Source organism: Lithobates pipiens, unplaced genomic scaffold (assembly GCF_037356315.1).
Source record: "Lithobates pipiens isolate NorthernLeopardFrog02 unplaced genomic scaffold, aLitPip1_a1.2 Scaffold_22, whole genome shotgun sequence".
Lineage (NCBI taxonomy): Eukaryota > Metazoa > Chordata > Amphibia > Anura > Ranidae > Lithobates > Lithobates pipiens.
Genome location: NW_027507784.1, coordinates 195,635,782 through 195,662,406, shown reverse-complemented (window position 1 = coordinate 195,662,406; position 26,625 = coordinate 195,635,782). Strand labels below are relative to the sequence as shown.

Sequence of the window (26,625 nt, the reverse complement as noted above, 5' to 3'; positions counted from 1 at the left end):
GACATCTGTAAAAATTGGGTGCTCTGTATCACGAATTGTAGCTGTTGCACAGCGGTTTATGTCTTATCTGCTTTTGACTTATGCATGTTGAGGCCAAGTTCTGTGCGATCAGCATGTAGACATAGAAAATAAGCTATGAACAAGACATGATATAAAACAGCATAGTCAGTGATATGATTCACTTATCAGTTTAAACGAAGATACAATACTATGACAAAGCACAAATAAAATCTAGGTGGGACTTACAAAGCTGACTATAAATATAATAGGAAGACAGTTGTGTTTGCCAGCCAACATCTACTTCTTGAAGCAGGAGTTACTCTTATCTGACTCAATCCACCACCATGGTTCACTGGACTGCTGAAGAGAAGGCCGCCATCAGCTCTGTGTGGCAGAAGGTCGATCTTGAACAGGATGGACATGAAGCACTTACCAGGTATAACAACATTCCTTGGTGTTGTTAATCTTTCAGAATCTTTCTACTATGCTACCAGTATCTTCTAACCTGAATAAATTAACAGTCTTCTAATGCTTTATTATTTTCATGGTTTTTAAATTGCAAAATGTAATTTAACTTAGCAAAGAAAATACATTTGATACTTCATTGAATCAGATTTGGGTTGCCTAATAAGACACTGTGTAAAGTGGAATTCAATAGTTTCCTTATTTGTTGCGTATTTTACACCTTTTATTGTTTTTAGATTGTCCAAATTCAATCGTTGTGACTGTGAATTAGAATAGAAAGTAATGGGAAATATCCACAGTGGGGCCAGTGACAGAAAAAAAAACCTAGGAGAGATTCCAAATTTAGGAGAGATTATCCACTCTATCCAAATTGAAAATAAAAAAAAAGAAGATCTTTATTTTTTGCTGTCTGTGTCCCCAATAGGTGTAACCACCTTTTCTGTTTGTGCTGGTCACCATTGTCAACTAGACTGAAAATGAGAGAAAATCCCAAATCTTGAGTTGCCACCAGAACAGGAATGTTATTTATTTTCCTTTCCTAAGATGGGACTTCCTGCACTATAGTGTAGCAAATTTTTGTTTTGAAAGTAACATATCTTTACACAGTATGATAACATAATATTTTTTTTATTATTCATATCCTTGCACACATACATGCAAGCAATAATTGGTACAAGTTCACAGGTACATACCCCTCAGTCATACAGGTACCGCATCATATCCATGAAGTTGTATTCATTGAAGATGTCTATATGTTTAAAGGTTCCTGGTGGAAAATATTAATCACACATGTTTTTTTCCATTTTTCATAGGCTGTTTTTAGTCTACCCCTGGACCCAGAGGTATTTCAGCACCTTTGGAAATCTCTCCAGCCCAGCTGGAATTGCTGGTAATGCTAAGGTGCACGGACATGGCAAGAAGATCCTGGGAGCTATCGACAATGCCATCCATAATCTAGACAACGTGAAGGGCACTCTGCACGACCTCAGTGTAGAACATGCTACCCAACTTCATGTGGATCCTGAGAACTTTAGGGTATTAATCTTAATATTTTATTTCACACTGTGCTTGATTGCTTTCTATTGACCAAACAAACTTTGGTTGTAGTACACTTGACACATTTTAAAACTTTTTTACACTTTGCTTTGGGTAGCTAAAAAAGCTGTTATATATTACTATTCTTTTAATTCAATAATTCGGTAAAGCAATGATTTTCTTAAATACTAACAGCAAAATGTTTTTTTTTATTTTTTTTTATGCAGCGTCTTGGAGAAGTGTTGGTTATTGTCCTGGCTGGCAAACTTGGAAAAGCTTTTAGCCCTCAAGTTCAACATGCATGGGAGAAGTTCATTGCTGTCCTGGTTGATGCTCTTAGCCACAGCTATCACTAAACTACAACATGAACAGAAAGCAGCATCATTTTCACTGAGGCTGAGTGTATTAATGTGTGTTCCATTTTCAGCCCATGTAATAAAAACGAAAAACTGAAAAAAGCTCCTTCCTGTAATGTTATATTTATTTTTAAATGGTAAATTTACAATGTGGCCTGTAAATGAAAATAGGTTTGTTTGGTGTATTTCCTAGCTAATTGATTTCGGAGGAAAAAGATAGAGTCTGGAATGGATTTTTCATGAATGCTATTATTATCCTGGCACTTCTCTGCCAAGGGAGGGCTGAAATGATTGTTTCTAGGGGGCAACCACTAAATCTAAAAACTAGTCTTTTCATGGCAGGAACACGTTTGTGGATTAAAAACAGTGTGTCATGCAATGTGTGCCATGGTGCCACATTGATAGGTGGGTACATTTTCCAAAACGACATAGCTAATTAAAACACATTTTATTATCTTCCAGCATCAACTTCCTTTTGCAGCTCTCTGCATTTGGTCACATTACATCTCAGAGCCACAATGGAAGTTGCTGATGGACGTTTTCCCTCTACCAGACATTGGTAAATTTATGATTGCAGATCTGAACAGAAAACAATATAGTGCCCAGAAGCTGTCACTATCCCATATTTAAGGATAAGCTGCACCTGGGTTTGGTTTGAGGCAAATTCTACAGATATTCTTCAGCTCCCATTTACTTCAATGGGGTACTGCCAAATCTAAACCCCATTGAAGTAAATGGGAGCTGAATATTAAAAAATAGTAACAGACATTTTTATGGCATGGTGGCTGGACATTGTCTTGGGGAACATATACCAAACCAAAAGATTATTTAAAAAAATTCAGGGAGCAGCGTTTGTAATCATGCTTAAAGGGCAATATAAAAAAATGCGACATTTTTAAAAATAATATGCCTGCAGGATGTGAAGATGCACATCTGTTTGATATATACAACCTTCTATAGCAAAACTGACAGTATTTGACTGTGGGGTGTTTCCTGGGAGCCACCCCTCCCCCTACCCTCATCCTGGTATTGGCCTTTGGTGTTTTCTTAAGCCTCTGTCGGGTTGTAGGGGGCGTGAATTGAAATTTGTGTATTGCTTTGTGCAGGCCCAGGCCTCTGTGGCCCTGTGCCTGAGCACTTTTCCTGCCCAGTGAAGTCCTGGGTGGCTAATGCTGCCAGGCATGCATGCACAGTGGCCAAAGCTCAAGGCAGCTCAAGGCACAGCACATTCCACCCCCTGGTTCCCTTTGGCAGCTGTTTGTGGTATGTGGACAGGGCTTCCAATAGAAATAAAGGGGCCCTGTACAGCCTACCTGACAGCCCCCCCCCCCCCCCAATAACAAACCAACATTTTCACAAAAAATACACAAAAATGATTATTAGCAGACACAAACATAATATAACTGCTAAAAAGATAAGACTACAGTGAGTTAATAAATAAAGTTCTGTGTGTAAATGAGGTCTTGGAGCTCGGTCACATAGGGGCTGTGACCCGTACAGTGGGAATTAGTTTTTTTTTTGTGGCTATTGCTGTGTGGAGGCATAGGTTACACTATGGAAAAGCATCAGCTGTATGATCACAGATGCAGGTCCTGATTTGACAGGCGTGCGGATGCAGGTTTACAGCCTCAAACACAGACAGTGTGCATTCAGGGCCATTGACCCACACCTACACGCCTTTCAAATTAGGACCTGCAGCTGTGTTGATGTAGCCACTGCATCCTAATAGAACAATAGGTATACGCCAGAGAACCCGTGTAAATGAGCCCTAATATTTTAAATTATTATTATTTTAAAAAAAAATTTACAATTTGTTTGTTTTTAATTTTCTTTTTAGTTATTCTTTTTTGTTTTTTTTACAACACCGTTTGGGTGAGGGGGTTTTTGGGTGAAATATCACAGGTCTAAACAGACCCCTGACATCTGTCCTTTGAGACAGAGAAAGGAATTGAGGACATAGATTCTTCAATTCCTTTCTCTGTAGCTTCAGTTGCATTGAAGATGAATGAACAGGACACAGAGGCTCCTGCCCATTCATAAACTGAAGCTGAAGTTCACTCAGTCGGTACTTCAGAAAAGGAAGGGGTCAGTAAATTACATATTTACTAGCCCCTTTCCCCATCCCCTTGTGTACCCGCAGCAGATGGAGGGAGAGGGAAACTGGCAGTGCTGCAAGGGGGACATGGGGGGGCTCTAGCACACAGGGAGAAATCAGATTATGGCAGCACATGGAGGGGGGTCTATATGGCAGGGTGGGGGGGGGGGAATTGCAGGAACTATGCACTGTGTCTGTGTCTCTCCCTCCAGCAGCTGAAAGCAGCAGGGAGAGAGAGAGGGAGAGAAACAGACACAGTGCTTCGTTCTGTAATTGTCCCACTGCACTGATCCCCCTGCTGGTCAGACCCACCTGTGTGCCCAGCCCCCTGCAGGAGGTAGGTACCCTCTGTCTGCGCCCCTATGTGGGGATAACTGGGGATGGTTCTTCTGGTGGCCATCTTCCCTTGAGGGGATATAAACAGTGGTGGCTGGTGTTTTTTTTGGGGGGGTGGCAAACAACCACCCTCCTGGTTGGTCAGTTGGCGGCACCACCCCCAGCACTTAAGCCATCTAAGTTGCAGGCGGCAGGTGGGTTGTGGGCTCCTATGGGTGGCGGGCAGTGGCCGGGTTGCAGGCTCCTATGGGTGGCGGGTGGGCTGCAGGCTACTACGGGCCGTGGCTTCTGTGTCCTCTCTTCCTCTTTTGCTTCCACCGTGTGACTTCTCCTCCTCCTAGGAGTCCAATAGGATCACCTGGCCTTTCAGCCAATCGGGTGACGGGTGTCAAGACCTGCTTCCTGATTGACCGGGAGAAGGATCAGCATGGCGATAGCAAATATTAATTTGCTATTGTCACACAACTGGTTGGGACCGGGGCGCAGTGCTCTTTTTTTGAAGCCTACTAGAACCAGTGGCTCCAATCACATGCTTCAAAAAAACACACCTCCGCCACTGGAATCCATGTGTCCAGTACCCTGCATGTAGATCAGGGGGCCGGACACATGGATGGGGGGGTGGTGCCCAGGGGCCGCCTCTGGATATATGGATGGGCAAACTCATCCACAGACTCCTCCATATACAGTAGTTTACTATGGTGATTCAAGCTTATAATATTCCACTAGTCTTGAACATAATGATTATCGTCACAAGCATTAAAGAATTTGTAAACCCAACATCATATTCCTGATATGTGCCTGCTTTACCTTGTACTTGTATGAAAAAGAATCCTGTTCTCTTTGTATGTGAAATCCCTGGTGCTCCTGCCAGTCCCTTTGATTTCCTATTAAAAACGGTCCACACTAAGCAGAAGAACACACCATGATCAGTTCTTTAGCTGTGCTGGGAATTTAGTGAAAAAAGATATTTATAATGTGTATATATATATATATATATATACTGTATGTACACAGTATCTCACAAAAGTGAGTACACCCCTCACATTTTTGTAAATATTTTATTATATCTTTTAATGTGACAACACTGAAGAAATTACACTTTGCTACAATGTAAAGTAAAGTAGTAAGTGTACAGCTTGTATAACAGTGTGTATTTGCTGTCCCCTCAAAATAACTCAACGCACAGCCATTAATGTCTAAACTGATGGCAACAAAAGTGAGTGCACCCCTAAGTGAAAATGTCCAGCATTGCTTTAGAGGTTGAAGGGGTGGGGAGTCAGTGCTCAGACCATACGCTGCACACTGCATCAAATTGGTCTGCATGGCTGTCATCCCAGAAGGAAGCCTCTTCTAAAGATGGTACACAAGAAAGCCCACAAACAGTTTGAAGACAAGCAGAGTATGGATATGGATTACTGGAACCGTGTCCTGTGGTCTGATAAGCGTACATGAACGTACGTATTCGCCAGCACACCATAGATTGACAATTATTCGTCCAAAAGGTTTAATAATGGAAAGAATCACATCACAAAAGAAAGTGCAACGTTTCGGAGCCACGCAGGACCCCTTCATCAGGCATATCACATGCCTGACGAAGGGGTCCTGCGTGGCTCTGAAACATTGCACTTTCTGTTGTGGTGTGATTCTTTCCATTAAACCTTTTGGACGAAAAATTGTCGATCCATGATGTGCTGGCGAATATGTACGATTGTTTGATGTTTCCAGGACCCAACTGGTAATCGCTACAGCACCCGCTACTTCGACAGCCACAGATACCAGGAACGTGTGCGATAGGAATATTGATTTGACTGTGGTCTGATGAGACTAACATAAACGTATTTAGCTCAGATGTGTCAAGCGTATGTGGTCAGGTGTACAAAGACAAGTGTGTCTTGCCTACAGTCAAGCATGGTGGTGGGAGTGTCATGATCTGGGGCTGCATGAGTGCTGCCGGCACTGGGGAGCTACAGTTCATTGAGGGAACCATGAATGCCAACATGTACTGTGACGTACTGAAGCAGAGCATCATCCCCTCCCTTTGGAGACTGGGCCACAGGGCAATATTTCAACATGACTCCAAACACACCTCCAAGACAACCACTGCCTTGCTAAAGAAGCTGAGGGTAAAGGTGATGGACTGGCCAAGCATGTCTCCAGACCTAAACCCTATTGAGCATCCTCAAGCAGAAGGTGGAGGAGCTCAAGGTCTCAAACATCCACCAGTTCCATGATGTTGTCATGGAGGAGTGGAAGAGGACTCCGGTGGCAACCTGTGAAGCTCTGGTGAACTCCATTCCCAAGAGTTAAGGCAGTGCTGGAAAATAATGGTGGTCACACAAAATATTGACACTTTGGGCCCAATTTGGACATTTTCCCTTAGGGGTGTACTCACTTTTGTTGCCAGTGGCTTGGACATTAATGGCTGTGTGTTGAGTTATTTAGAGGGGACAGCACATTTACACTGTTATACAAGCTGTACACTAACTAATTTACATTGTAGCAAAGTTTAATTTCTTCAGTGTTGTCACATGAATATGAGGGGTGTACTCAAATTTGTGAGATACTGTATATATACTGTGTATATGTGTGTGTATATGTATGTGTGTGTGTGTGTGTGTGTGTGTATATATATATATAACAAACAGGTAAATTACAGGTAAAGTCAAAGTAGTCATTAATCAATGGTTGACTAGGCAGGACCATACAAAAAGGTTGTCATATTACTACATTATATTGTTTTTAAGATATTGTTTTTATATTTTTGGACGAATAAAGAGAGACATAATTTTAAAGAAAATGGTTTTGAGTAAATGTAGTGCCTAAATCTTCTGTTTCCTTTCGAAAACCAAATCATATGCCATACAAGGATGTGGCAGTTATAATTGAGCCTTACTTGCATAGTGATCCAGTCTGGACATTCCTCCCTCCAATATACCAACTGTAACTTATTATTTAAAGGTGTCCTTTCTTCCATTTAAAGGTGTACATTAAGATTATTGCTTCATACCTTGATATCAGGATTCACCAGGAAAATGATATTCCCATAAAGGGAAGGGATTATTCTGCAAGCAAATTCTAGGTTTACACAAATAATACACGTATAACCCACACTTTGTCTAGGAAACACTTTGTTAAGTATAGAAATAAGATGTTATACATATTTCTATAGCAAACGTGTTAACCAATGAAGATAACAGAGTAGTCAGCATAATAAATACAAAATTATTAATCCACAAATGTAGTTTACTCTTCTGTTGGTGTATATGCTAGAACAACAAATACATATGCGTTACATGGATGTATGAAACTAATATTCAAAAATATGTGCATGGTTATTTCAGTAAAACAATTGTTAGTGCGAATTGGATTATTACTTTTAATTTGATGACAAGAAGGAAGTACAAAAACATGTTTAAACCATTATTTTTCATTACATTCAGCTCAGTGCTTTAGTTTTATTATTTACAGATATTTGTAATATTTATCAAAAATGGCTAAAATATACATATACAAGTATTAACTGTATTAATTGCTGGTCATATTAGTCCAATTAGTATTCCTATTTTACATAATCCCTCTTTATAAAATTTTATGAGTTTTTTTTTACAGGAGGCTACAGGGGAAGTTTATACTTTCTTTATTGCAAATTACACTATTATGGAAAATTATTATCCCTAACTACTACAATTTTCCTTTCCTGGATCCTCCCCATGTCAGCCTACTATAGGTTAGCTTCACACTCTCTGACCCCTCAAGGACCACTTTTTCTTAGCCCATAAAGCGGCTGTGGGTCCAGGCCAGTGTTCAAAATAGCCCTCTTTGCAACGGAAAATAGGGTGGGAGTCCCCGGCTGACATGGGGAGGATCCAGGAAAGGAAATCACGGTAAGTATGGATATGTGCTCTGACTTCCACAGGAGGAGAAAGGCCCAGTGATTTGTATGCGATCTGTATGGTTTTGACAATCCAAAAAGACACAATCCTAGGCGGAGCCGCCATGCCCTTCTTTGACCCCATAGGAAAGACGAAAAGCTGGTCTTTTTTGCGAATAATCTTAGTCCGCTCCAGGTAAGTTGAAACAGAGGAGACAAGTCTTGCCTTTTCCAATCATCGTGCAATGTCTAAGGATAATTGTATCCAGAAGAATAAAAAAAAAAAGGCTCTTTGGACAAGAAAGCGCACAATTCAGAGACTCTTCTGGCAGAAGCAATGGTCATTAAGAAAACTGTCCTTAACCACTTACAGACCGGACCATTTTGCTGGTCAAAGACCAGACCACTTTTTGCGATTTGGGACTGCGTTGCTTTAACTGACAATTGCGCGGTCATGCGACGTGGCTCCCAAACAAAGTTGACGTCCTTTTTTTCCCACAAATAGAGCTTTCTTTTGGTGGTATTTGATCACCCCTGCGGTTTTTATTTTTTGCGCTATAAACAAGAATAGAGCGACAATTTTGAAAAAAACTCATTATTTTTGACTTTTTGTTATAATAAATATCCCCCAAAAATATATAAAAAAACATTTTTTTCCCTCAGTTTAGGCCAATATGTATTCTTTTACATATTTTTGGTAAAAAATTCGCATTAACCGATTATTGATTGGTTTGCGCAAAGGTTATAGCGTTTACAAAATAGGGATAGTTTTATGGCATTTTTATTAATAATTTTTTATTATTTTTTTTTTACTAGTAATGGCGGCGATCAGCGATTTTTATTGTGACTGTGACATTGCGGCGGACACATCGGACATTTTTGACACATTTCTGGGACCATTGTCATTTATACAGTAATCACTGCTATATAAATGCAGTGATTCCTGTGTAAATGACACTGTCAGTAAAGGGGTTAACCAGTGGATGGCAGTGTAGGGGTTAAGTGTTCCTAGGGGTGTGTTACTAACTGTGGGGGGGCTGGGCTTTCATTTAGTGAACACTGATCTCTGCTCCAATCACATGGAGCAGAGATTCAGCGTCACTAGTTGCTAGGCAGAATGGGGAAATGCTTTTTACACAGCATTTCCTCCATTCAGCCGCCCCGTGAGACGATCGTGGGTATGTCCGCGGCGATCGAGTCCGCGGGACCCGCGACCGGACTCACGGGGGTCCCGAGCATTGAAGATTGGACGTACCTGTACGCCAATATGCCTGCCTGTGCCATTCTGCCGACGTACATCGCGTGCGCCAGTCGGGAACTGGTTAAAGTTAAATGGAACAACCAACAGGAAGACATTGGATCAAAAGGAGGCGCAAGTAACGCTTTCAAGACCAAGTCATGTCCCATTTGGGAAAAAAGGATTTCAGGGGAGACCTAATCTTTATAGCTGCCTTCAAGAAATGGACAACCACAGCATCTAATGCCCATCTTGTATTTGTCATTGCTGACAGGGCAGAGACCTGGACCTTCAAGAAATTGTAGGCCAAACCATTATCGAGCCCATGCTGTGGAAACTCCAAAATGTTTGAGACTGAAGGGGACTCGGTGAAGAAATGTGTTAAAAAACTCTCCACATTTGGTGATAGGTTGAATTTATAGACTTCTTACAAGCCTGTAATAAGGTATTCAGTATTTGCTCGGAAAGGTCCAATCCCTTCAAAGATCTTTTAATTTCCACGCCATTAATTTAAGTTTCCTGGGGTTCAGATGGCACATACCGTTCTGGACCAGGAGATCATGACAAGGCGGCAGTGGGATTAGTTGGCACATCTTCATTCTCCATACTAGTGGAAACCATGGTTTTCTGGGCTAGAAAGGCAGAATCGCTATTGCCGTGACCCTCTCTCATTGAATCTTCAACAGGACTTTGAGGATCAAAAGGAGCAGAGGGAACACATATACGCCAGGGGAAAGTTCCATGGCTTGGACAGAACATCTTGGCCGTATGTTTGTGGATGGTAGGTTCGGGAGAAGAAGTGAGGAAGTTGGAAATTCTTCTCCAACGCCATGAACCCTGGGGAATTTGTTGAGGCCTGGTTGAAAACCGAGTTTCCTGAGGCCCAGTTCTCCTCTGCATTTGTGGTGGAAAGAGCACACAGGGTGCCAGGAAAACCTTCCCCACCGGGCACTGCACCATGTCCTCTACTTGCCACCTTTTTTGAAGCCTATTAGAGCCTATGGCTCTAATCAGGTGCTTAAAAAAACACCCCCCTGCCACTGGAATTCAGGTGCCCAGCGTTTGAAAAGGGGCCGGACACCTGCATAGGAGGTGGCAGCGGCGGACATGGATAGATTCATGGTATGCATGAATCTATCCATTAGTCATAGAGGGGGTTGGCTGGAAAGAGGGGGTGGCACCTGTGCTCCCTTCATGGATGGGCCGCCCCGATTAAGAGAAAAATGAGGGAGAAAGGAATCGGTTATTCTATGTCCTTTCCAGCTCGCCTGCGGGTGATTGACGTCAGCAAAGTTCTCTTCTTTACCACCCCAGAGGTTGTCCAGGATTGGTAATCCATGAACAATTCCATGGTGAATCCTTTACAGTTGTAGCTACCTGTTTGTTTTGTTACCTTATGTTTCTCAATGCTGAGCATTTGGGAATACTACCCCATTGGCTATGATCCACTTTATATTTACTTTCTAAGCTAGTGCCTTTGCTGTCTTAGCAGCAAAAAAAAAAAAAAAAAAAAAAAAAAAAAAAAAGAACAATGTTATTTTGTATCTGCAGAATGCTTCCACATCTTTGCCAGCTGCAATGCAAATCATTGAAACATATGGAGCCTATTCTTGCCTTAAAATTAATTGGCAAAAATCAGCTTTGATGCCTCTGTATCCCCGGGAATACAACTTTACTGCATAGTTATATAATTACATAGTTAGGTTAAAAAAGACAAAAGCATCTAGTTCAACCAAAAAAATAAAATAAATACAATCCCAAATACAGTACACAATCCTTCACCAACAGTTGATTCAGAGGAAGGCGAAAAACCACAGCAAAGCATGCTCCAATTTGCTACAGCAGGGGAAATAATTCCTTCCTGACTCCCTGAGAGGCAATCGGATTTTCCCTGGATCAACTTTTCCTATAAAGGTTAGTACCGAGTTATATTATATACATTTAGGAATGAATCCAGGCCTTTTCTAAAGCAATCTACTGAGCTGGCCAGAACCACCTCCGGAGGGAATCTATTCCACATTTTCACAGCTCTTACTGCGAAGAAACCTTTCCGTATTTGGAGATTAAACCTTTTTTCCTCTAGATGTAAAGAGTGTCGTTAGTCTGAAAATATAGCTTTAGCTCTTTAGTTACTTCTTCTAACACTTCCGGGGTCTGTAATAGGCTCTCATTGAGGCTCCAAAAGCGGTGTCTAGAAGAAATCAATTCTAGTGTATATTTTGTGTGAGGAAGAGTAATACGTATAATCTCTCTCCCCAGAGTGCTGTAGCTGCCAGATGTCAATCAGTTGGGCTCTGTGTAATGTTTTGGCTATTCACTTAAGATGGCATGGCGGTATGGAAGATGATCCAGATGAAGTGTCTGTTGCCGGTATCAGGGAAGTATTAAAGTCTCCTCCCAAAATTAATTGACCTTGTGTAAAGTCTTGCAGTTTCCCCATGGTGTTTTCAAGGAATGTAGCCTGGTTTTCATTAGGGGCATAGATAGTCGCTAGTGTAACTTGTATTCATGGGCGTCCGCAGAACTTTTTTCAAGGGGGGCATTATTTTAGGGTCACCCATGCACCGCTCTTTTCGACAATGTGATTATCACATTATCATGGTCAGAGACTGCAGATGTAGTACAGTCCCTAGGGTAAATAATGGATAATGGCCAACAGCCCCTCTTACCAGACCCAGCGAAACTACAGCAGTGATCCCTTCAGCTGGATGATCGCTCACTCTGGGTTCCCCGGGGGTGACTCTGGTCAGTAGTGTAGCATGTCTGTACCTGGGTAGTGGCTCAGTCTCTCTCTCTGGTGGTGCTGGGCAGCGTAGCTCTCTCTCTGGTGGTGCTGGGCAGCGTGGCTCTCTCTCTGATGTGCTGGACAGCGTTGCTCTCTCTCTGGTGGTGCTGGGCAGCGTGGCTCTCTCTCTGATGTGCTGGACAGCGTTGCTCTCTCTCTGGTGGTGCTGGGCAGCGTGGCTCTCTCTCTGATGTGCTGGACAGTGTGGCTCTCGTTCTTTGTCCTGCAGCACTCTCTCCCTCAGCTTTTTTCCAGGCTGCAGTCTCTCAATCTCTCTCTTGATTGAGCTGTAGCCTCCTCCCTGCGGAAAATGGGGCCTCCAATCTTTAGGACTATATGTCCCATGATGCTCTCCTCTCCTAGTCTCCTTTAAGTGGTTCTCAGATGTGGCCAATAGGGAAGGAACGGAGTGGGCAGGAAGCTGAGGGAACCTGATGAGAGCTGCCACCTCTTCTCCATGACAGGAGAAGGGGGGGGCAAGCGGGGGAAACCTCTGACAGCCCGCAGCTCGCCTTTCTCCTGGCACAGCACCAAGTTCTCTGCTGGACTGAGCAGGGGAAAGAGCAGAAGTCACACTACACTGATGGGGGGGCTTGACAGCTCCTTGATGGTGTCACCCCACTGGCGGGTAGCACCCGGGCGCGGGGTGCCCACACCCTGATAGCGACGCAACTATGCTGAAGTTAAGATCCGATTCTTGATTCCAGGGGGGGGCACTTGACCCCCCTTGCCCCTATCTGTGGCCACCCATGCTTGTATTCCTCCCGTAAGTCCCTTGAGGAAGATGTAACGGGCCAGTGGGTCCACCACATCACTCTGCAGCTGCCATGGTAATTTACTGGAGATCAATATGGTTACCCCTTTAGATTTAGATATTGGGTTAGTTGAGTGATATGCTAGTGGGTAGTATCTATCCTGCAGATACGTCAGTTTGTCCATCTTGAAGTGTCTCCTGGATGAAGGCGATGTCTGTGTTAAACTTTTTAAGGTCATGTAATAGGATACGTCTTTTCTCTGGCGTGAGCCCTTTTGCGTTGAGAGAAAGCACCTTGATGCTGTTGAGTGCCATCTTAGGGAAGGGGAGGGAGGAGTAAGGGGAGGGGAGGGGGGAGGGGGGAATTTCGTGGGTGGATTAAGTTGTAAAGGTTTGAAAGAGAGAAAAGAGAAGAGAACGAGGCACAGAGTACTCAGGTAGTGGAGGTAAAAGAGGGAGAGTAGCAATAGGATAGAGAAGAGGAGAGAAGAGCAAGTTGTGTATAGATAAACTCTAAACTATGCAAACACACAATCAGTGCATAAGTTGTCCCGGGTGCTAAGTATATGCCCTCGGGAGAAATGCAAACCTGATTGGGAGAGAGGAAGGTAACGGCCAAGCACAAGAGTCTCAACCCCCCCTCCTCCCTGGCCGTTTCTGTAAAATGAACAAATAATATTAACAAACAGCGCAGCAAACATTGCAGCAACAATAAAAATCAAATGGCAATATATTTTACTATTCCCCCTGAGGAGGAATGTGCCCTCTGCATACATAAACTTGTAAACTAGTAATGCAATAAACTAGAGCCTGTAATCTCCCCCTAATGCAACCAGCGTCCCACCCCCTCCTTCATTTAATGGTAAAAGATCGCCCCCACCCAACTTCTCCTGCTAAAATCTATTCAAAATCACCAGTACAAGGCAAGTTCATAGCCAGAATGGGCTTGCATATCCGATAGCCCAGCTCTTGTCTGCCATGGAAAATGGGAGCTGCTAATGGCCAACAATGAGAATGCCTAAGGTGTTTTCTGTAAACCGCCAGGTTCGCCATGTAGATATTTTGTAGGCAGGGGGAAAAAAAAACACCCTCCCACCCTCCCCTCCCACCCTGTTGAACAATGGTGAGCTCCATGTCACTCCCATCTGCAGTCACCCGCCACTGAATGGTAGAGCCAGGAGAGTAGGAAAAAGGGGCATTATTGGTCTCCAGGAAAGCCCTGGTCATATCCCACTCCCCCACCCCCAAAACCCAGAGTTGCTAGTTGTAGCCGTCCTTCCAGTGCTTAGGATATGGAGAGTGAGATCCAGTTTCTGCCAGCAAAATAGCAAGAGTGGTTAACAAGATGTTCTGCGACCTCTCAATCAGGCCATTACACCGTTTCTATCTCCTTCAACCTTGGATGGGGGGGGGGGGGGGGCGAGCAGGATCGACAAGGTCCGGTAGTCTCTATTACCTCTTAAGTGTTTCCAACTCCCCTTGCATATGGTATCAGACAATCTCACACAGCTGCAGGAGAATGGGGGGGAGAGGGTGAATGGTGGGTGGGGTGTGGACATGGGTAAACGATCAACCACTCGTGCTTCAAGCCATCCAGGGGAGTGTACTTACGGCTCCATGGCCTCACGCCTCTTGAATTCCCTCAGAGGATGGTGCCCTGGGACGGCAACGATTTCTCTGTTGCCTGGGAGGGGCATCCTCTCTCCACTGCTCTGGTTGGCTTTGACAGTTTGTGTTGCGTGGGAGCAGAGCTAGCCAGTTGGGTACCTCGATCGGTTCTGCGGAGAGTGGATAGCCCCGCCGATACGTGGAATCCTGGCATCTCACCAAATCTAGCAGGGGTTTTAGTAGGGCTCGCCGGTGTAAGGTGGCACGTGAGAGATCTGGAAGAATTTTGAGGGTATCGCCGTCAAATTCTGTCTCACCTGCTTCCCATGACTTCCGGATGATCTGCTCCTTATGTACAAAGTGGTGCATCCTGCATATAAGATCACGAGGCCTCGCTGGGTCAGACGGTTTGGGGCCAAGTGCCCTATGTATGCGGTCCAGTACCACACGTTCAAGGAGGTCCACACTGTCTATGCTGCAGAAGATAGCAATAGCTGTGTCCGCTAAATCCTCCATGCCCGTAGCCTCTGCAAGTCCCCGGATCCGGAGGTTATTCCTTCAGCTCCAGTCCTCCAAATCCTCCCGATGTAGCTGCTGTTTGATAAGGGCTTACATTTGTGCCTCCTGCATAGCTTCTATTGCTTTAACATGGTGATCTAGGGATGCCATGGAAGTCTCCCCTGCAGTGAGTTTATGTGTCAGCCCCTTTAACTCTGCTTTGACCTCCGCTATCTCCTTTCTATGGGCCGCCTCCACAGTGCCAATCAAAGCCACAATGTCAGCTTTTGTGGGGAGCGCCTGCTGCAGAGCTCAGAGTTCTGGGTCTGCTGTGTACCCCCATAAGGAGGACAGTGATGTGGGGTATGTATCCATCTGCAGTGCCAGCTGTGCACCTATGGGAGAGTTCAAGTTCTCTTGTGCAGCATCGGTGTCTGACCTGCTGTGTGCAGGCTGGACCTCCTATGTTTCTTGTCGTGTGGCCACTATGTTGGATACCGGTGCTGCTGTGATAGACAGAATAACCTCTGTATTTTACTCGGTGGGGGGGCTCCGGTCGCCGGTCTTGCAGGCTTATTGTTTCTTTTGGATGTCCTCTTTCTAGAGGAGAGCATGCCGTGCTGTAGATTGCTGTTATAGCCGGGATAAGCGGGAGATGGCCGGGAGCTCCAGATAACAGCTTCTCTATTCAGCCATGTCCAGGCCACGCCCCCCCCCCTCCTGATCGTATTCTAGCTACAGTTTGCACCAGTCTTACTTCTCCTTTGGGTGACAAAATTCTTGCTGCTCAGGTCCATACTCCTTCTAAGAAACCTTGTGACCGATGCTTTGTCTCAGAGAGTCTCCGTACTGCCATGCTTCAAACTTACAATTCTCCAAAGGATGCTGGCCACCCTGGGCCATTTTCCAACAATTCTGGTGGCCTAGTCTACATGCTGATGTATCTGCCTTTGTAGCTGCCTGTTCCATGTGTGCTCAGAGTAAGACTCCACGACACCTTTCAGTGGGCCTCCTACAACCCATACCCAATAGAGAGAGGTCCTGGGCCCACCTGTCTATGGATTTCATTGTGGAGTTACCCAACTCCCAGGGCAACATAGTTATCCTTATGGTGGTTGACCGGTTCTCAAAAATGTGCCATTGTATTCCACTTAAGAAGTTGCCCACTTCTAAAGAACTGGCTTCCATTTTTCCTCGGGAGATCTTTCGCATGGGCTACCCAAGGTGATTGTCTTGGACAGGGGTAGTCAGTTTGTGTCCCAGTTCTGGCGAGCCTTTTGTGCACAGTTGGGAATTCAGCTTGCTTTCTCCTCTGCCTATCACCCGCAGTCTAATGGAGCCACAGAACGAGCCAATCAGTCCTTGGAGCAATTACTACGTTGCTATATTTCTGGTTATCATCAACAACTGGTCAGACCTATTACCGTGGGCAGAGTTTGCTCAAAACAGTGCCTGGAATTCTGCTTCCCGATTGTCCCCATTTATGGCGAATTATGGTTTCCAACCTTCCATGTTGCCTGACTCGTTTGTTCCGCAGAGTATTCCTGTGTTAGAGGAGCTTCTCCGTGGTCTTCGTTCCACTTGGGCACAAATCCAGGAGGCTTTGTGACATTCTAATGATAGGTGCAGACTCCATGCTGACCGCAGCCTGCCTGCGCCTTCCTACCAGGTTGGGGACAGGGTCTGGGTGTCATCTCACAATCTCTGACTTTGTGTTCACTCACTAAAGTTCGCACCTTGGTTTATTGGGCCTTTACGTATCCTTCGCAGGATTAACCCAGTGGCTTACGCATTAGACTTTCCTTCTAATATAGATATTTAGAATGTATTTCATATCTCCTTATTAAAACAGAAACTCCTGCGATCCTGTTCAAGACTTGCTTTGCTGACATCCCTTCTGACTCCAGATCTTGCTTGCTGTTCCATTACATTGATCCCTGACTTCTGGCTTGGCTGACTATCCATTCCAGTTACTGAACTTTGACTATGTTTTGACTACGTTTGTTCGTTTTACTTTTATTATTAAGTGTGATTTAACTGTACTTCAGCCTGATTTCATGGTTTCTGACACCCACACATCTAAATTTCTAGCAACGCAAGTGGACGCTATAGCTGGCCCTAAAGAAAAGGCAGAGGCATCCCAGGCCTTATGTAATAAAGAGTCATTCTTCCTATCCATCTGATCCTTAAGGACTCCAGAATCCTCACATGAGAGATCTGACTTTTTAGATACTTGTCACATAGAAGCATCTAACCTAGGCCATTTGAAAAACACCTCCTCAAAATCGGACTGAAAGGGAAATCTTCTCTTACATCCTCTAGACTGAAACAACCTTCTTTCAGGTTCTTTCCATTCAGAAGGTATCATGTCCTTGAGTGAGTTATGTACTGGAATAGACCTAGGTTTACGTCTCTGAAGGCCTCTGTAGTAGAAAACATGTAGCTGGATAGCCGCACTCCGAATTATTCAACTTTATTTCAAAAATGTAATTAAAATCATAGCATCTAAGCTGGTAAACAGACTAACTGCACAGTCGCTGACATGTTTCACACTGAACACGGTGCTTAGTCATAGCTGAAGGCCTCTGTACATCTTATCCTGAACAGACTGGGCTTGCTGAGGCATCTCGATCTGTTCAGAAGTATACCTGTATATTGACATTAATAGTTTGTCAATATCTTCAAATAGAAAAAGATACCTAGTTGAGCTACCAGTATCTTCAAGCTCTGACTCAGATTGCTTGTCAGATGCAGATACTGCATTCTCACCCTCTTCCAGGTCAGAAACATCTTATGAACGAATGGTCTCTGATACTGAGAGGAAGAGATCTAGCAGAGACTGAAGGTTCCTGAGCCACAGTAACAGATTTTGAAGGGAAAGGACTGAGCTCTGCTAATCTGTCATTAAAGGACTGAAAACAGGCAACTACTTCTTTCAAAGAAGCCATCAATTCCTTAACCGAGGTTAACAGAACCAGAACCTGTCCCTGAAGGAATACAATGCTCACAAAATTGTTTTTTATAAGCTTCAGGAAGCCTAGCTCTACAGTTCCCACATTTTTCTTTACAGGTTTATCAACCTAGAATAAAAACTGCGTTAAAAAACAGTATATAAGTAACGCCTTTAAAAATGGAAATAAATATATACAGGCCCCCAACTGTAGTAGCTCGAACAACAGGTTACTAACCCCAACGAGGCAGACAGCGCCCACCTCTGCCCACGGCATGCAGCCCTCCCCCTGGGAGGCTGGTTCCAATGACGAGCTACCTGGTTGATCCTGCCAGTAGCATATGCTTGTCTCGGAGATTAAGCCATGCACGTGTAAGTATACACGGCATGTGTTGTTTTTTTTCCCGTGAGGAACTGTTTTTTTATTTTTGTGGGGGTTCATCTTGGAGTATTTTCATGTTTTGCATTTATTTTTTTATTTTTTTTACATAAAATGTTATTAACCACTTGACCACTGGGCACTTAAACACCCTTAATAACCAGACCAATTTTCAGCTTTCGGTGCTCTCACATTTTGAATGACAATTACTCAGTCATACAACACTGGACCTATATGAAATTTTTGTCCTTTTTTTCACACAATAGAGCTTTCTTTTGGTGGTATTTAATCACCGCTCGTTTTTTTATTTTTTGTGTTATAAAAGAAAAAAGACCAAAAATTCTGTAAAAAAAAAAAAAAAATTTTCTTCGTTTCTGTTATAAAACTTAGCAGATTAGTAATTTTTCTTCATAAATTTTGGCCAAAATTTATACTACTACATATCTTTGGTAAAAATAAGTACAAATTGGTGGATATTATTTGGTCTTTGTGAAAGTTATAGAGTCCACAAGCTATGCTGCCAATATCTGAAAATTGATCACACCTGAAGTACTGACGGCCTATTTCAATTCTTGAGGCCCTAAAATGCCAGAAAAGTACTAATACCCCCCAAATGACCACTTTTTGGAAAGAAGACATTCCAAGGTATTTAGTAAGAGGCATGATGAGTTTTTTGAAGTTGTCATTTTTTCCCACAATTTTTTGCAAAATCAAGATTTTTTTTTACTTTTTTTTTTTTAACAAAATTGTCATATTATCAGTTTATTTTTCACACACAGCATATGCATACCACAAATTACACCCCAAAACACATTCTGCTATTACTCCCGAGTACGGCGATACCACATGTGTGAGACTTTTACACAGTGTGGCCACATACAGAGGCCCCACATGCAGGGAGCACCATCAGGCATTCTGGAGCACCCAGGACAATTCTGACATTTCTCTCCTACATGTAAAAATCATAATTTATTTGCTATAAAATTACATAGAACCCCAAAACATTATATAGGTTTTTTTTAGCAAACACCCTAGAGAATGCAATGGTGGTCGTTGCAACTTTTTATCTCGCACGGTATTTGCGCAGCAATTTTTCGAATGTTTTTTTTGGAAAAAAAAAACAATTCTGTGCTTAAAAAAAAAAAACACAGTAAAGTTAGCCCAATTTTTGCACAATGTGAAAGATGAAGTTACGCCGAGTAAATAGATACCTAACATGTCACGCTTCAAAATTGCACACGCTCGTGGAATGGCGTCAAACGTCGCTACTTAAAAATCCCTATAGGCGACGCTTTACATTTATTTTTTATTTTTTTACTGGTTACATGTTTTGAGATACAGAGGAGGTCTAGGGCTAGAATTATTGCTCTCGCTCTAACGTTTGCAGCGATACCTCACATGTGTGGTTTGAACACCATTTTCATATGTGGGCGGGACTTACGTATGAGTTCGCTTCTGCATGCGAGCACATGGGGACAGGGGCGCTTAAAAAAAAAAACATTTTCTTATTGTTCATTTTACTTTATTTTAGTTTGAAATTTTTTTCCCCAAAAATCATTTTTTTGATCACTTTTATTCCTATTACAAAGAATGTAAACCCCTTGTAATAGGAATATGGCATGACAGGTCCTCTTTACGGTGAGATATGGGGTCAATAAGACCCCACATCTCACCTCTAAGCTGGGAAGCCTGAAATAAAAAATAAAAATAAAATTCTGGCTTTGATTGTATTGGCGAGTCGGTAGAAGCACCCGAGGGCGGGGGGGGGGGGGGAATGTCTATGGTGGGTATGGCTGGGTATCTCTGAGTATGGCTGGGTATCTCTGAGTATGGCTGGGTATCTCTGAGTATGGCTGGGTATTGCAGAGTATTGGCGGGCATTGAGTGGTTAATTTTCGGTGAGCAGCGATGTGGGCACTGCAGATGCAGCCCACAGCGCTGCTGACACCAATCTCTTCCCCCTCCGCTGTACCGATCGGTACAGAGAGGGGGAGGGAGGAACCGGCGTCATAACATGACGCCGGTTGTTTACAAGTGATCACTCCGTCATTTGACGGAGTGATCACGTGGTAAACGGCCGCGGCGGTCACGGATGCTCTCGAGTGGAATTCTGGGAGGATGTCATATGACGGCCTCCCAGAGTTAAACAACCGCCCTGTAGCCGTCATTCGGCTATGGGCCGGTTGTTAAGTGGTTAAAGTGTAAAAAGAGAAAAATTAGACATAGTTGTACATGTATAACAGTAGTTACATGGACCCAACGGTCTAAGGATATACAAAGACTTTATGTCAATCATCAAGGAAAACATGTATATCAACTGAGGAGGCATAGTGGCGAGTAAGGATGAGCCGAACACCCCCCGGTTTGGTTCGCACCAGAACCTGCGAACAGACCTAAACTTTGTGTGAACTTTAGAACCCTATTAAAGTCTATGGGACTCGAACGTTCAAAATCTAAAGTGCTCATTTTAAAGGCTAATATGCAAGTTACTGTCCTAAAAAGTGTTTGGGGACCTGGGTCCTGCCCCAGGGGACATGTATCAATGCAAAAAAAAGTTTTAAAAACGTTACTTTTTTTCGGGAGCAGTGATTTTAATAATGATTAAAGTGAAACAATAAAAGTGTAATATTCCTTTAAATTTCGTACCTGGGGGGTATCTATAGTATGCCTGTGAAGGGGCGCATGTTTCCCGTGCTTAGAACTGTCCCTGCACAAAGTGTCATTTCTGCAGAAAAAAAAGTCATTTAAAATCACTCGCGGCTATAATGAATTGTCGGCTCCGGTAATACAGAGAACACTCATTGAAAGTCATTGATAAAAAAAAAAGCGTGGAGTTTCCCCAAATTCAATTATCAGGCCCTTCAGGTCTGGATATTAAGGGGAACCCTGCATTAAAATTTTTTTTAAAAATGACGTGGGGGTCCCCCTAAAAATCCATACCAGACCCTTTATCTGAGCACGCAACCTGGCAGGCCGCAGGAAAAGAGAGGGGGACAAGAGAGCGCCCCCCCATCTGAACTGCACCAGGCCACATGCCCTCAACATTGGGAGGATGCTTTGGGGTCCCCCCCAAAGCACCATCTCCCCATGTTTATGGGGACAACGGCCTCATCCCCACAACCCTGGTCGGTGGTTGTGGGGTCTGCGGGCGGGGGGCTTATCAGAATCTGGAAGCCCCCTTTAACAAGGGGACCCCCAGATCCCAGCCCCCCCGTTTGAAATGGTAAGGGGGTACAAAAGTACCCCTACCATTTCACAAAGAAAGTGTAAAACATAGTTAAATAAGACAAACACACTTTTGAAAAATTCCTTCATTAAAAATAAAAAAAATAAAAAAAAGATTCCAGTGGTGCTAATCCACTCTTGCTATCCAGCGATGGATGATCATCTCTCCTGGGTCCAGCGATGGCTGATCTGATCCAGCGACGGGTGATCTCTCCCTCCAGTCCAGCGCAGTGCAGTTCATCCATACATCTTCTGTCTCCACTGTCAGAGACACTGCGGGGATTCCGACAGCCTGACGTTTCTTATATGAGGAGGGCGGGGCCACCCGTCACCTGACCCCGTCCCCTCTGACGCTAGTGGGGGAAGCCAGGCTTCCACGTATGGGTGACCCCGCCCCCCTCTGATGTAACGCGGGTTTCCATGTTGCCTTTAGACCCCCTTGCAGATAAACTACCACCTATACTTTCTCATGTTAAGGTTGTATCATCTATAAAATACTTGGGTATAACTATTTTGCACTCCCCACATCATATGTTGTAGATAATATATTTCTATTACTTATTATATATCAAAATCAGAGTAAAACCTGGACTAAGCTCCTTTTATCGATAATAGGTCATATCAATTTAATAAAAATGATATGGATGCCTCAGCTTCTTTATTTTTCACATAATGCCCCAATTTGGATACCTATCTGCATCTTTATTAAGATAAACACTATATTTAGGCAATTAATATGGCGGAACAAAACCCTCGTATTAAACTGGAGACTTTACAGCATCCCACAAATGCCGACGGCCTGGCAGTTCCTAATCCAACGCTATATTTTCTCGCCTCCCAATTACAGCATTTTGCCAGATGGGAGTCTGAACAGATATCCTTTCCTGCTTGACGATTATTTTCTTTTGCATTTAAGGGTCGGTCTCCACTCTTTGTCCTTGATGGTGCAAGAGGGGGTGTCTCGCTTGCTGATATACCTACTTGTATGTCAGTCTTAAATTATGGGATACAGTTAAAAAAAATGTTGGGTGTCTCATATCCCACTAGATACATTCCCACATTGGAAAATGATAGACTTTCTAAAATTTCAACTTAGAGGCTTTCAGATATGGGCAAAACTAGGACAAACTAGTAGGACAAGACAGGGCTTGGGATTTTTATTTTTTTTATTTTTTTCTGGCTGGGTTTTGGTTTGGTGTGATTTCTATTTTTGTGGTTTTGTCTGTATTGTGTCAATGTCATTTTCATATAAAATAATAAAAAGGATTTGATCAAAAAAAGTACACACGGCTGGTACAGTGAAACTACGAATGACTCTTTAAATCAGTTATGGTTCCTTTGATCGTTCCATCTGTTACTTGGATAACTGTGGTAATTCTAGCGCTAATACATGGCAATGAGCGCTGACCCCCCAGGAATGCGTGCATTTATCAGACCAATCTATGGCTATGGCTATGGCCCCTTTCCCCGGCCGCTTTTCTGGCCAGCCAGTTCTGCCTTTTTCAAATGGCGATTAATATGGCGGAATACAAACTTAATACCATTGTCTTATCTTGTTGCATCCTGCATAACTTTTTGAAAAGAAATAACCCAAATTATGTGGTCATAGTTGGGCCTGACGCCGGACTTCAGCAAACAATGACGTCCCTGGAAGCGGCCCGTCCTGGCTTGCCCCCCAAAGCGCCCGTGAATTGCAACAAAATTATTTGGAATATTTTTCAGGGAGGGGGGCCATTGCTTTGCCAGCACATTTAGAATACATTTTACATTTAATCTGCTAAAATCTGGATTTTGATTTTCTGCTTGTGTTTCTTTTTTGTGTCTCCTAGTGCACTTGTAGTGCCAAGTGATTTGTATATTATTATCTAACACCCATTGACACTGTAAACACCAATTTAAACACAAAACAATGGTATTGATCATTGAAAGAAGAAGCCACACATTGTTGAGTAAAAATCCTTTTACTCCGTACACATTCACATGTGCATTGTAAAACATTTTTTTGTAAAAAAGTATAAAATTTTGAGTTATCTACATATTTTTTTTTTTTTAGGTTACATAAACAGCCATGTTTCAAAACAGAACATGTACAACTCTGGAACTTACAAAGTTCAACATTGAAAAACTTAAGGCAGGATCACACATTATATTGTCCAAAATGTGTGGATCTTGCCTTCAACAGATGGGGTGAAGTCACCCCTGTAAAAGCCTAATTATGAAGATGCACACAAATTGGGAGTCAAACTGGGGATTTACATTCTGATCCCATGCCTAATGTCAACATGTGCTATCTCCCATCACGTGGCATAAATGTATGTGTTTTAGGGGTGCAACCCCTTCCTCTCATCTACTTGAGTTTTGAGGAAGGGGTTGCAGGCACAAAACGCGTACATTGATATCTCCTGATGGCATATATCACATGTTGATATATTGTGTACATCTTCAAAATTAGGCTTTTTAAAATGTTGTCAAAATGTAACAAAAAAACACAAAATGGTGCCAATTTTTTTGTAAATTAAATTCTTCCAAGGACATCAATCATGTTCTTAAGTTTTACTTCAATATCCATAGGTTTTTGTTTTATAATGTCTAAACCCTGACTACACCACATGATGTCCTGGATTAGCCTTTGGGCACTGTCACTGGTGAAATGATCTAATTGTTCTTCCACAACCTGTACATCACCTAAAAATAAAAAAAAAACACACCATGTATTATAAATATGCAAGTATACATCTCTTATTACCTGAAGCTGGGGTGTCAGACACTCACCTGTTGTGGTCTCAATCTCGGCCACCTCTCCTTCCTCCATATCCTCTGGTTGTGACCTCTGTTCCCCTTGTTCAGGAGGTGTGGGGTCTCTGGTGACGTCATATTTCCTGATTCTTTGCTCCCCTATGAGAAGGTATACTTAGCACACAAATATTTGAGGCAAAAAATATGAATGATAAACAATGCGTGGAAGTGGGTTACAATTGTCTGTTTGGGAAGAATTCCAAACTGAAGACATGATTTATTCCCTTACTAAATTTGGAATATTTAACTTTTTTGGACAAGTTTCCCACCTAGAGACACCCCAAGTATCCAATGGAGTGCCTGTGTTTGACACCCTAAAAAGTTTGTTCTTGTGTCCCACACTAGTGCACCTCAGTCCAGATGTGTAAACAGCCGCTGAGTGTCCTCTACATACATTACACTGAATCTAATTTGCTATTCCTTTTAGGTTCAAACACATCTAGACAACAATGTCCTAAACCTCTTTTATTAAATTAAAAATTAGCATAAACAAATGTATTTAATCAGGTATCTGGGAAAACATTGTATTTATTTGGGAAACGAACGATGTTTACTACGACCGATTACTGTGCGTATGAACATGAAAGTAGCCATTTTTAAGTGTACAACACCATAAAGAATAACACATGACGCAGCATGCAATATTAATAATAATAGGAACACACGACAAATACTTACTTTTTTGAAGAACTTTCTTGATCTTTTTATACTTATCCTGCTCCCTTAATTTGAGGTCTGACCAGCGTTTCCTCAATTGATCCTTGGATCACCGTACTCCAAAATTCCTGTACAGACTCTTCACAACTTTAGTCATGATCTTGGCCTTTCTCAGATTTGGGTTTGGGTACGGACCATAATTCCCAACATAGTCATCGACCATCTCCAACATCTCACCGAAGGACATATTTGTGGCCTTAAATCTCCTCCTCTGGATGTTTCTGGCTCCGGGCTTTCCTCCTCCTTGTTACTGGAATTATGCAGCTGCTGTGTCCCTGCCATGTTCCTCTCCCACTGCCACAAAAGAGACGGGGCGGGAAATATTCTAGACAGAAAGTAAGGGCGACGCGGGTGGAGATTCACGCATGCGCAGTGTATATAAAGCTTAACTCATGTGTTTAGTAACTGTGTTCTGTGTGCAGAGGAAGGAGGAACGGAAGTGATGAACGTTATAACGAATGTACGATTTTAACTTTGGTGACATGAGCGGACTATACTGAATCTAGATTGATGCCTATATTGGGTTAAAAGATTATCCTGAGATGACTGTTTTTGTCTTTGTTTGGTCTTGCAGAGAAAATGTATCCATTTAAAGACCAATAATTCCTGGGCGAATTCCTGGATAAATATCGTGATATGCGCAATTTATGGGAGGTGAAAAACCCGTTATATCACAATAAAGCAGCTAGGGAGGCAACGCTGGAGAAGCTGCTTGAGTTTGTAAAGACTCGGGCCCCCAATGCAGACATGAGGTCTCTGGAAACTAAAATTGGTAGCTTGAGAAGCACCTATAAGAAGGAGTATCAGAAGGTCCAGCAGTCCCTGAGGTTAGAAGCAGCAGCAGGTAAGGTGTATGTACCCAGTCTGTGGTACTACAACAGGATGGGTTTTCTCAATGACCAGATTGAGGTCAGGGAATCACTTTCAACACTTCTGGCACCCCTTCCCCCCAGCCGTGGACCAACCTGGGCCTTTCATCCAGGAAGAGATTGAGAAGCCCAGTTGGAGCCAGGTATAGGATTTTTATACATATTTGTTATGTGAAAATGATGGTTGTTAACTAGATGTTGTTATTGATAATTAATTAATGATTTAACAAAAAGTGTTTCACATATCAATAGACAGTAGTGGCCAAAAATGATTGGGGCAAGAACGAAAAATGCTGGGCTCAGAATGATAGTCTTTTCTATTTAGTAACATTAAATTTGCAACAGTCATGAGCTGAAAATTGTGTGTGTTTGATGAACAAAAAACTAAAACTATGTCCCTTTTTCATACACAGGAAAACCTCAGCCAGGACGAGGCTCTGGCAAGTGGCACACGGGAGGAGGCGGGGGAAGGTGTCAGCCAGGAGGTGGCAGGGCCCAGTAACACCCAATCTCAGGTGCCTCCCCTCTGCCTTCCATACAAAAGGATCAGGAAGGGGACTAAAACAGAAGAGGCAGCACTGGCCCTCATCGAGGAGGCTAATGACACCCTGAAATCCCCCCTCGATGCTGTAAAGGCCAATGGCATCTA

General features: G+C 43.0%; 1 protein-coding gene across 1 annotated transcript; it reads left to right on the top strand.

The window, feature by feature from the left end:
• The first annotated feature begins 272 nt into the window (after nt 1-272).
• On the top strand, nt 273-1,958 carry LOC143924470 (hemoglobin subunit beta-3-like). The gene is made up of 3 exons (XM_077448792.1): nt 273-436; nt 1,278-1,500; nt 1,728-1,958. The coding sequence occupies exons 1-3, from the start codon at nt 345-347 to the stop codon at nt 1,854-1,856; spliced, it is 444 nt and encodes a 147-aa protein (XP_077304918.1). The 5' UTR covers nt 273-344; the 3' UTR covers nt 1,857-1,958.
• Nucleotides 1,959-26,625: the final 24,667 nt, after the last annotated feature.